Below are 12,218 nucleotides of genomic sequence, written 5' to 3' on the forward strand. Positions count from 1 at the left end.
GCTGCTCGGCCAGACGGATTACAAGGATGTGTGCTCCGTGCATGTGCTGACCAACTGGCAGGTGTCTTCACTGACATTTTCAACATGTCCCTGATTTGAGTCTGTAATACCAACATATTTCAAGCAGACCTCCATGGTCCCTGTGCCCAAGAACACGAAGGCAACCTGCCTAAATGACAACAGACCCGTAGAATTCACATCCGTATCCATGAAGTGCTTTGAAAGGCTGGTAATGGTTCACGTCAATACCATTATCCCAGAAACCCTAGACCCACTCCAATTTGCAAACCGCCAAACAGATCCACAGATGATGCACTCTCTCATCATTAAGTTTGCAGACACAACAGTGGTAGGCCTGATCACCGACAATGACGAGACAGCCTAATAGGGAGGAGGCCAAAGACCTGGCTGTGTGGTGCCAGAATAACAACCTAGCCCTCAACGTAACAAGGCTATTGTAGATGATTGTGGACTAGAGGAAAAGGAGGACCAAGCACCCCCCCCCATTCTCATCGATGGGGCTGTAGTGGAGCAGGTTGAGAGCTACAAGTTCCTTGGTGTCTACGTCACCAACAAACTAGAATGGTTCAAGCACACCAAGACAGTCGTGAAGAGGACACGACAAAGCTTATTCCCCATCAGGAAACTAAAACAATTTGGCATGGGTCCTGAGATCCTCAAGGTTCTACAGCTGCAACATCAAGAGCATGAGCACTGGTTGCATCACTGCCTGGTACGGCAATTGCTCGGCCTCCGACCGCAAGGCACTACAGAGGGTAGTGTGTACGGCCCAGTACATCACTGGGGCTAAGCTGTCTGCCATCCAGGAACTCTATACCAGACGGTGTCAGAGGAAGGCCCTAAAAATTGTATAAGACCTCATCCACCCCAATCATAGACTGTTCTCTCTACTACCGCATGGCAAGAGGTACCGGAGTGCCAAGTCTAGGACAAAAAGGCTTCAACAGTTTTTACCCCAAAGCCATAAGAGTCCTGAACAGGTAATCAAATGGCTACCTAGACTATTTGCATTGTGTGCCCCCCCTCCCCCCAACCCCTCTTTTATGCTGCTGCTACTCTGTTTATCATATATGCATAGTCACTTTAACCAGATCTACATTTGCATACTACCTCAATCAGCCCGACTAACCAGTGCCTATATATAGCCTCGCTACTGTCATTTTTCACAGTATTTTTTACTCTTTTTTTTTATTTTTATTTTTTCATTACCTATAGTTCACCGAATACCTTTTTTGCAATGTTGGTTAGAGCCTGTAAGTAAGCATTTCACTGTAAGGTCTACACCTGTTGTATTCGTTGCACGTGACAAATAAACTTTGATTTGATGCTGACAGATTTGACTGTTTTGAATAAGGGACTTTGTCCCCTGTGAGGCTGACTGTCTCCTTTCATAGTAGGGGGACTGGGGTGGTTTACTGGCTGCCCTGGTTACGTGAGCAGCTGGTCCACTCCCAGCAACATGTCATGTAGCTCCTCCTGTGATTTACAGCGTAGATTTTTTTTTTAAACCTGCCTCTATCCCAGCATAGTGACTGCAGACACATGGGATGGGGGGGGGGGGAAGTAATGGTTACAGAGGAGACTCATCACATCTGAAATATGGCAGCATCTTAAGCATATTCCTTTACCAAAACCCTAATTAAATTATTTTACACAATTGCTACATATTGTGACTCATCCAGAGTTGAAGAGTAAAGGCAGAAAATGGAACTGTGCCCCTTTTTTCCTTTCAGCCATATTGCTGTGAATATTTCAGGCCACTTTCAGCCTTGTTTTCAAGCAGAGTAGAATTATACACTGCAGTGTGTATATGTACAATGAGAACCTGACCGTGGAAGAAAGGATCTGCTCCAAGGGACGAATGGTGCCAAAGCCCAGAGAGCCATCAAAGATGAGATGGGCAATTCCACAGTAACAGAGTGATGCTGAGATTCAGATTTTTCACTTTAAAATCTATGTCAAGTAAAAAACAATAATTACAAAGTTAAATAAACCATACAGCTCCATGCGCAAGGACTACTTTTAACAATTTCCACAAAGTTTTATAAAAACACATTTACTTGAAGAGCAATGCAGATGCAAAGTTTGGTAACAGAATGATGGCGCCAACAGCACAATCTGTCATTCTGTTACCAAACTTGGCATCTGCACTGTTCTTCAAGGAAATGTGTTTTTGTAAAACAAACTGTTGAAAATTAAGTCATCCTTGTGCATAATTTTCAAATGTTCCTTGTGCATCACTCCATTATTGTGGAATTGCACATATCAAGAAGGCATGGAGATGAGGGGAAGAAAGCGTGGAAAGAGTAATCCTTTGCTTAAAAGTCATGCTGTGGTGGTTTTAATTTGCCTCCGTCCAACGTGGTGGTGGTGGATGTTGCCCTGGGTGCCCCTCAAGTTTGTCCCTGCGGGGGGCACAGATCTCTGATAGGACAGGGCTCAACCAGACACACAGCATGTGGAAAAGGCAGAGGTGGTCTTGAGAGCCTTGGTAGCCAGGTAGTCTCAACACTTTTGGTAAATAATTCAAGTTATTCATGGATGCAGCTAATATCTGTTCTGAGTTAGATTCACACTAATGAACCAATATATACAATATCTGGTCATGGGCCTTTATAAATTGTTCAAGATAGAATTAAGATAATTATTTGCTTCCTTGTGCTATTGTGTTCTCTGGGGAAAGGCCTAGGCCATGCAGCTGTTACAATGGCACCATGCTAGCACAACTAGCTTGACAGGAAGGAAGAAAGTGCTTCCTCATGTTTTCGGTTTCGTCTCTACACAAGGGACAAGGTTGGAGCTGGGGCCCTCTCTCTGATCATGTCTCTTTTACACATGCTGGTGACTGTAAAAAATGGTTCCTCTTCTCGCAGCACAGGAAATAGGGTGGACTGTTGTAATGAGAGGAGGGGTTGGAGGTTGGTACGCTAATAACATTGGGGGGGGTCAAATGTAAATAGTCCGGTGGCCATTTGATTAATTGTTCAGCAGTCTTATGGCTTGGGGATAGAAGCTGTTTAGGAGCCTTTTGGTCCTAGACTTGGTGCTCCAGAATCGCTTGCCATGCGAAAGCAGAGAGAACCATCTGACTTGGGTGAATGGTGAGTCTGACAATTTTATGGGCTTTACTCTGACACCGCCTATTATATAGGTCCTAGATGGTAGGAAGCTTGGCCCCAGTGATTTCCTGGGCAGTACGCACTACCCTCTGTAGCGCCTTACGGTCAGATGCCGAGCACTTGCCATGCCAGGCGGTGATACAACCTGTCAGAATGTTCTCGATGGTGCAGCTGTAGAACTTTTTGAGCGTCTGTGGACCCATGACTAATCTTTGCAGTCTCCTGCGGGGGAAAATGTTTTGTTGTGCCCTCTTCATGACTGTCTTGGTGTGTTGGGACAATTCTAGTTTGTTGGTGATGTGGACACCAATGAACTTGAAGCTCTCAACCTTCTCCTACAGCCCCGCCGATGTTAATAGGTGCCTGTTCGCCTTTTCCTGTTGTCCACGATCAGCTCCTTTGTCTTGATCACGTTGAGGGGAGAGGTTGTGGTCCTGGCACCACACTGCCAGTTCTCTGACCTCCCTATAGGCTTTCTCATCATTGTCAGTGATCAGGCCTATCCCTTGTGTCGTCTGCAAACTTATTGATGGTGTTGGAGTCGTGCGATGAGCTTTGAGGGTACTATGGTGTTGAACGCTGAGCTGTAGTCAATGAATAACATTCTCACATAGGTGTTCCCTTTGTCCAGGTGGGAAAGGGCAGTGTGGAGTGCAATAGACATTGCATCATCTGTGGATCTGTTTGGGCCTTATGCAAATTGGAGTGGGTCTCGGGTTTCTGGGATATTTGTGTTGATGTGAGCCATTACCAGCCTTTCAAAGCACTTCATGGCTATGGACGTGAGTGCTACGGGTCTGTAGTAATTTTCGTCAGGTTGCCATTTTGTTCTTGGGCACAGGGACTATGGTGGTCTGCTTGAAACAGCCTTTCAAAGCACTTCATGCCAACCGACATGAGTGCTATGGGGTGGTAATCATTTAGGCAGGTTACCTTCGCTTCCTTGGACTAGGGTGGTCTGATTCAAACATGTAGTTATTACAGACTCGGTCAGGGAGAGGTTGAAAATGTCAGTGAAGACACTTGCCATTTCGCCAGCGCATGCTCGCAGTACACGTCATGGTAATCCGTCTGCCCCTCGGCTTTGAATGTTGACCTGTTTAAAGGTCTTGCTCACATGGACTACCAAGAGCGTTATCACAGTCATCCAGAACAGCCGGTGCTCTCGTGCATGCTTCTATGTTGCTTCGATGTTTTCCCTAATGGGGGTGGTAACACCTTAGCTACTACCCTAATGGGGGTGGTAACACCTTAGCTACTACCCCAATGGGGTTGGTAACGCTTTAGTTACTTTCCTAATGGGGTGGTAATCAATTTCAATGCTCAATACCTGTTAACACATATGACTACAGCAAGCAACAATCACATTCTCAATCTCCCTTCTTGACTGGCTGGACCATCTACACCAACCACCTGACTTGGCCTGGGCCTTTGGTAACTGTCCACTCTGTTTTGGATCTATTGAGCTTTTAGTTAATGTGCATTTGCGCTGTTGTTCATATGTTAAGACATGGTGCGTTAAGTGACAACTTTTGCAGCTTCAATAGTGATAATGGATACACTCCAGAGACTTTGGTCTTTTGTGGGCTTCTCTTCAACTATAGGCTTGGCGAGTCATAAATTGCTTGTGCAGTTACTTTTACTTTGAGTTATTCCTCTTTATCTCGCTGGAAGTCCTTTCTTCCCCTCCCACAGCCTTATAGTGTGTCTATATAACCCATAAAAAACATTGTCCTTGCTTTCTGCCAGGACTTCCATGATTATTTGACCTTTTAGAGCATGTAGCCCCAGTCATGAAACCGTTTCACCACCCCTCCCATTTCATCTTGTGAGTTGTTGTGGCAAATTGTTGGCTAAATGGAGATGTTTTGTGCAGTGCATGAGTGAATGTCCCTATATTCTGGCATGTGATGCAGTAGGAGGAGTGTGGATCACAGGTTGTTTTTTCAGCCTGAATAGCCTCAGTATGTCATTGCAGCTTTTGGAGCATGGGAATAACTAGAATTATTAACAAATATAGCCTAAAACAAAAACATATGATATTTCAAAAGCTTTGCCTTCGTTTCTTTTGAGATGTATAGCATTATTGTGTAGATGTTGGCTTTTTTTGGTAACCAATTTGTGTTTTTTTTTTGTCTTATTCAAGACTGTTGAATCAATACCATTCGAACTACTGGTAAGTCATGTTTTGTTGAGACTGTCATTTGGGGTATTTTGTTTTTGCCTCAGCCTTGTCACGTTTCAGTACCTTGCCTGGTGTTTGTCCTATTCTCTCTTCAGACCTGCACTGAAAGCTACAGTCAGACTGCTGGCCCAGGGTTTATCTTTAGGCTATGCAAAGCTCTGTGCCTTAATGTAATCGGCGTTGTTGCCTTCTCTTTAGAGGCATTCCACCCAGGGAAGTGTCTATAGACTGGTTGATTCTGATGCTGGCAGAGCTCTTTCTCTGGCTATGCTCAAGACTTAAGTGTACGCTGAAGGCCTCTACATCTGCTAAACGGTTTACTGTAAGATCTTTCAGATTGGATTTTGACTTCTGATTTGCACAACCTGTTGAACCATTTTAGTGGATGCATAGTCTGTTATTCACAAACTCTCCACATATAGCCTAATGTCATTAGCCTGCATGGGCAGTTTCATTCAGACCATCTGTCTCTTTTAGTGGAGTCTGTAAATGACAGACTAATTGCCTGCCGGTCTAAAGGAACAGGCTATGTTCCTTTTTTAACCCCTCATCTCCTGGAGGCTGCCTTTTCGCTTCTCCTTACTCTCAGGTCTCTGACCATTTCCCTCCTTCTAGGTCAGAGGACACTGCAACATGGTGGAGATGTTCTGGATACCCAGGTGATGGTGAACCCATCCCATGAGTTGGTCTGCTCAGAGGTGAGTCCTAATTAGGCTAAATCTCTCACTGTTAGCATCAGACCTTGTTGTTGAAGTCTTTATTCAGTTTTAAGGTATGCTGTGGGTAGTCTATAGTTCATTTCCCACTATTTTAAAATGAATATGTTCAGAATGATAAAATCACATCTTTATGAATGTCAGTATTACATAGTATTAAAGGGGAAGTTCAACCATTTTTACACTACTTTTGTTAGTGCGTTTAGTACACAAATCCAAACGCTCGTGCAGGTCCATCCGAACGTCGGACGAAAACTTCAAAAAGTTATATTACAGGTCGAAGATTCTATACTTAGTTTGACAAGTTTCTATCTTTAGGATGTTGTCATCATAAATCTTCATTAAAGTTCCAACCGGAGAATTCCTATGTCTGTAGAAAAGCCATGGAACGCAGGTTGCAATCATGTGAAATGCGCATGACCAGAACCTGGCTCTCTGCCAGACCACTGACTGAAAGAGCTCCCATCTGGCTCCACAACACAGAAGCCTCATTCAAGTTTATAAAGACGGTTGACATCTAGTGGAAGCCCTAGGAAGTGCAACTTTATCCATATCCCACTGTGTATTCAATAGGGACTGGGTTGAAAATCGACCAACCTCAGATTTCCCACTCCCTGTGTGGATTTCTTCTCAGCTCGTTTTTGCCTGCCATATGAGTTCTGTTATACTCAGACATCATTCAAACAGTTTTAGAAACTTCAGAGGGTTTTCTATCCAAATGTACTAATAATATGCATATATTAGCTTCTGGGACTGAGGAGTAGGCCGTTGACTCTGGGCACCTTTCATCCAAGCTACTCAATACTGCCCCTGTAGCCATAAGAAGTTAATGAGAGAATTAGTTGACACTTTCATTGTAGTCGATGGCAAGTTTTCTCTGTAATCAAACAAAATATCAACATTTTTTAACCTCGCCTTGAAGTTATCTTTGATTATCGTTCAATAGCAATTTTACTAAGGTTTGCTCTGCTTTGCATAGCTATTGCTTTGTTCTGAGATGGAAAGGATCCAATTTCTCATATGCCATCTGCACTACACACTGCCATTGCATAACACGCTTCTTTTCCCTGCCATCTGGCTCTCATTTCATACTCGAAATCAAATTGTTTTGCTGCTGTAATGATTCACAAAACCCTCCTCACACCAACATAATCTCCTTTAGCCTGTGCCTGATGCTTAATGCACTTGTGATATTTTAGAATGCATTAAATGGAGAAATATAAAGTTGGTCTCTGGCTTTATCGGTGTTCTCTGCAAGCGTATCTGCTGGTAATTTCAGGTATTTGTTTTTCAATGTTATGCCTGAACAAAGTTTGCAGTAGGCTTAGTACTGGATATGTAAACAGTAATTCTCGAAATATTTTCTTGGGGAAAGAATGGGTGAGGTGAGGATTTTTCCACATTGAAGTGCTGCTTTTCACAGCTTGAGATTATTTTTATACCATTAACAGTAGAATATTGCCATAGAGTTTATTGATGGATTGCTCTTTTATCATTAAAATGTTAACATATATAAACGATATGTAAAAAGTATGTGGACACCTCTTGACAGTAGAATGGTCTTACTAAAGAGCTCAGTAACTTTCAACGTGGCACCGTCATAGTATGCCACCTTTCCAACAAGTCAGTTTGTAAAATTTCTGCGGTGTCAGAGTTGCCCCGTTCAACTGTAAGTGCTATTATTGTGAAGTGGAAACATCTAGGAGTGTATCCTTGTGTTTTGATCTCTTGATTACATTGTATACCTTTTAAATGTGGGTTGTTTGTGACCTTTGGTATGCATTTAATTTGGATCAAAATGAAGGTCTTATCTGGCCATAACATAATGCCATTTAGCCTTTTTATGATATTATAGACTGTAGGCTTGAATGAGAGGCCTTGTTTCTCTGTGTGTTCTGTAACACCAACACAGTCTATACTATTGACCTATTTGGAGTAGTAAAGGCTACTAAATGGAGCTTCATTTTCATGACTTTCTTTCCATTTCACTAGGTGCGCCGGCTTATATCTGATGTGTCTCGCCACAAGTTGTTGGTTCTTGCTGGACAATGTGTTGAAGAGGCAGGAGATCTTGTCTTACAAACAGGATGTTTCTCTCTGAGTGACTTCATTCACATATTTGCTGATGAGGAGGTGAATTCATATTTTACTGTAATATTCATTCAAGTTACAGATCAATCTAAACTAAATCTAAGCTGGTGAAGAGAATTACATCAAACCATTCTATCTCCTTGAACAGATTGGAGAGTTGTTGAGCTCTGCAGATCCCACACAAAAAGCTAACCTCACGCTGAGTTGTCCCAACTCTGGGGTGTGGAAGAACTCTGTGTTGGAGAAACACAACCTACAAGACTTCATCAACATCAAAACAAACCCACCATCAGTGCTACCTGAAATGGAAGGTCTGCAAGAGTTCACAGAATACCTCTCAGAGTCCCTGGAGCCACAGTCTCCGTTTGAGCTGCTAGAGCCCCCCAGTACTGTGGGCTTCCTCAAACTCTCCCGCCCCTGCTGCTATGTATTTCCAGGTGGGAGAGGAGACTCTGCCTTCTTTGCTGTTAACGGTTTCAACGTTCTGGTCAATGGTGGGTCAGATCCTCGCTCCTGTTTCTGGAAACTGGTTAGACATTTGGACAGAGTTGACTCCCTGCTCCTCACTCACATTGGGGCTGACAATCTGCCAGGGGTGAACAGTCTTCTCCAAAGGAAAGCAGTAGAACTGGAGGAGGAACATTCTACTGACTCTCAGATCAATGAGGACTGGATGAAAAATCAAATTTCCCCTGAGATTGGGGTCGTTTTCCTTAATGCTCCAGAGAGATTGAAGTCATTCCGGAGTGATCCCAAAGAACTGCGGAGCTGCGACCAAGTGGCACTCACTTTGCAACACCTTGAAAGGTTAACGATCAATCCAGAACCTCTTAGTCGCTTAAATCGACCCAGCATTGATCCTCTTATTCTTTTCCAGAAGATGGGAGTCGGTAGACTAGAGCTGTACGTTCTTAACCCAGTCAAAGGCAGTAAAGACCTTGAGGCTTTCATGAAGACCTGGCCCGGCAATGGATCTAACATAAAAGGCTCAGAGATGCCCCTGTCTTGCCTTGTCTCCATCTGTGCTCTACTGGTGTGGCATCCTGCCAGTCCTCATGAGAAGATCATTCGAGTTCTCTTCCCTGGGTGTACTCCGCAGGCCAAGATTCTTGAAGGACTTGAGAAAGTAAAGCATCTAGAATTCCTGAAACATCCAGCCGTGAGCCTCAGGGACCTTGAAGCATCCAAATCAGATAAACAACCAAAACGTGCAGAGAGTCGGGAGAGCCTTAAGTCCCTGCCCAAGGATTCAAGACCTAGCAGTACCTTGCTGAAGGACAAAGTTGGACGTGGGGATGTTAAAAAGCAAGACATGAAGTCCAAACCCAAGGCTCCAAGTGACATTGCTAATAAAGAATGGAAGGAAGGGGAAGATAAGTCCAAATTGAAGGATGGGGATGCTAAACAAAGGCCTCCAAAGGCTGAAAAGCTCATGCCAAAGAAAGAACCTTTAAAGGATGAGAAAAAAGAAGTAAAAAAGGATGAGAAAGCCTCCACAGGTGTTGTCAAAAAGGAAGAGAATTTGGAGAAAAAGAAAGAACCAGTTAAGAAAGAAACTCTTGGTCCAAGACCAAAGAAAGACATCAAACATGATCAAAAGAAAGATATCAAGGAGGTAAAGCCAGAGGAGAAGAAACCAACAAAACCTCTCAACAAGGATGTCAAAAAAGCGACAACTGGACCTTCATTAGGAAACGCAGAGGCAAAAAAGCCCTTAGTCAAGAATGGAACATTGAAGAAGGATGCAATCCCCAAGAAAGACTCATTGAACAAGGCGGCAAAGCTAAAGACGGATAAAAAGGAGCCGGAGAATCATAAAGCTTCTGCCTCTGAGGGGGATGCTGATCGTTCCAAAATGTCAACGCCTGAAGACATGACAGCGGAATTCGAGAACCTCAGAGCAGAAAATGCAAAGTCAGAGGAAAGGACTGCTGTTGTAGTGAACACTATAGCGGACATTGAAGGAATAGAACAACCTGCGGCAGAGAATGGATCAAGAGCAAATGCAGAGAGGGGGGACATCTTGGAAAGTCCACAAAAGTTCACCTGCATGGAGACACTGCCAAATCCAGAGAAAGCCCTGGGAACCACTTCACCTCTTGACAAAACTCCGAAAAGTGACCACAGCATGAACTTTGATCTCACACCAACTGAATACAGGCTACTTGATGGGGCCCTGAGAAATGGGCAAGAAGATGTTTGCGCGAGCTCAGATGAGAAGACTTTAGAGTTGGTCTCCCCTGCTGACTCAGCCCCTAATAGCGCTGGGCATACCCCTTTCCACCAATCACCCGAAGAGGATGCTCAGGGCTCTGGTGAGGACAGTAGTCTCGGGGGAAGGGTGCCTAGCATTGGGTTTGAAGACTGCCACATCATGGGTTCTTGCAGGAACTCTGAGGTAGGCTCCTTGAGGGGGAACCTAGGAAACTCCATGTCGTCCCAGGACAAACAATCAAGTCTTTTGACACTGAGTCCCTTCATGCTGCCTGACTCTGTCTCACCCAATATTACCTCCATGCCTGCTGAAATCGGTTCCCCACACTCGACAGAAGTTGACGAGTCTCTTTCTGTGTCTTTTGAACAGGTGCTCCCATCTATTGATGAGTCACCCAAGGGAGACCATATGGACAGATCCTACTCAAATGGGCATTTTGCAGATTCTGACTCCAAAATGGGGATGCCCTTACCCTTGAGTACATCTCATAACACGCGTCCTCCAGGGGATGGCTCAGAGGAACGCCTTCCTGGACTACATGGTCTTCCCTCTGACATTCCCCATGATGTCGACCTCTGCCTGGTCTCACCCTGTGAATTCAAGCACTCAAAGTCCCCAGAGAACCAACAGCAGCATCGGTCTCTAGGGCTAGCCACGGGTAGCCCGCGAGAACTCTCTGAAGACAGCAACCACTCCCAGGAGCTAGCTAAGCCACAAAGCGGAATTAATAGTGATCGACATTCACCTCAAGGTCAGGAGACCCCTCCCACGTCTGCTAGTGAATCCCTCAACACAGCCACAGATTCAGACATACCCCCAGGGACTGAGGACTGCCCTTCCATCACTGCAGACATGGACTCAGACGAGGACTCTGGGACTTTCCCGCCCCACCATCCACATGACCATCCCAGCTCTTACTCCTCTAACAGGGGAGCACAATATTCCTCTCAGGACCCTCCCCCAGCCCCAATGAAGGATCTGCCCCCCTTGCCGCCTCAGCCCGGTACCTGCATGACTGACCCTGAGGCTGATGCACCAAGCAAGACCTCAAAGAGTGCCGCCATAAAAACCAAGAAACCAGCCGGGGTCACACAGAGGTCAACGTCAGCCACCAGTACAGCTCTGAACAGCAAGACCAAGGCTGGCAGCACAACTGGTACATTGAAGACCACCTCAAGCCTTGACACAAGGCCTTCATCCCGCAATACCACTAGTGGCTCCAGACCTGGAACTTCAAAGTCAGTTTCTTCAGGTAGGCACAGACAGGTTTTTACACTTTGAATGATGGCATATTAGCATCGTTCATTACTTGCTTTCTAAAATAATTGTTTGTACTTGCAAGTTATTGCAATACATTTAGTCTTCTTATATCTAACTCTGCTATCTGTCCTGCAGGTTCTCTGGGCAGTAAGGTCAGTGCAGCTGGAAGTGCACCAGTTTATTTGGACATGGCTTATCTCCCCTCTGGTTGTGCCTCTGCCACCATTGACGTGGACTTCTTCCGACGCCTGCGCTCCTCCTGCTACATCGTCAGTGGCGACGAGCCCCTGAAGGAGTCAGTCATGAGACCCATTCTCGACGCTCTACTGGAGGGAAAGACTGCCTGGCCCGATGTGCAGGTCAGCCCCCAATCTTCTCATTTCTCTTTTTCTATGTACATTTGTAGAATGTCAACCAACGTAGACTCCGTTAAATGACGTTGCCATGAGCAGCACCAGAGATATTGAGATGAGAGAGATGCAGTATTTGCGCATGTGTAAAGGTTTGCTTCATACTGTTTACAGTGTGTTAGCCAGGGTACCAAAACAGTGGATAAGTTGAGCCTCACACTTCAATGCTCTTAGTTGTTGTGGAAATTGACCTACTATGCT

General features: G+C 44.8%; 1 protein-coding gene across 1 annotated transcript in view; it reads left to right on the forward strand.

Annotated features, from left to right (window-relative positions):
* The window catches only part of LOC109889101 (microtubule-associated protein 1S-like), a 47,048-nt gene that overhangs the window by 31,308 nt on the left and 3,522 nt on the right, over positions 1-12,218 (forward strand). The window contains exons 3-6 of the mRNA XM_020480284.2: positions 5,941-6,023; positions 8,034-8,174; positions 8,281-11,599; positions 11,743-11,966. Of these exons, the coding sequence (XP_020335873.2) occupies positions 5,941-6,023; positions 8,034-8,174; positions 8,281-11,599; positions 11,743-11,966 (3,767 nt within the window). The remainder of the gene's footprint in view (positions 1-5,940; positions 6,024-8,033; positions 8,175-8,280; positions 11,600-11,742; positions 11,967-12,218) is intronic.

Source organism: Oncorhynchus kisutch, linkage group LG4 (assembly GCF_002021735.2).
Source record: "Oncorhynchus kisutch isolate 150728-3 linkage group LG4, Okis_V2, whole genome shotgun sequence".
Classification (NCBI taxonomy): Eukaryota; Metazoa; Chordata; class Actinopteri; order Salmoniformes; family Salmonidae; genus Oncorhynchus; species Oncorhynchus kisutch.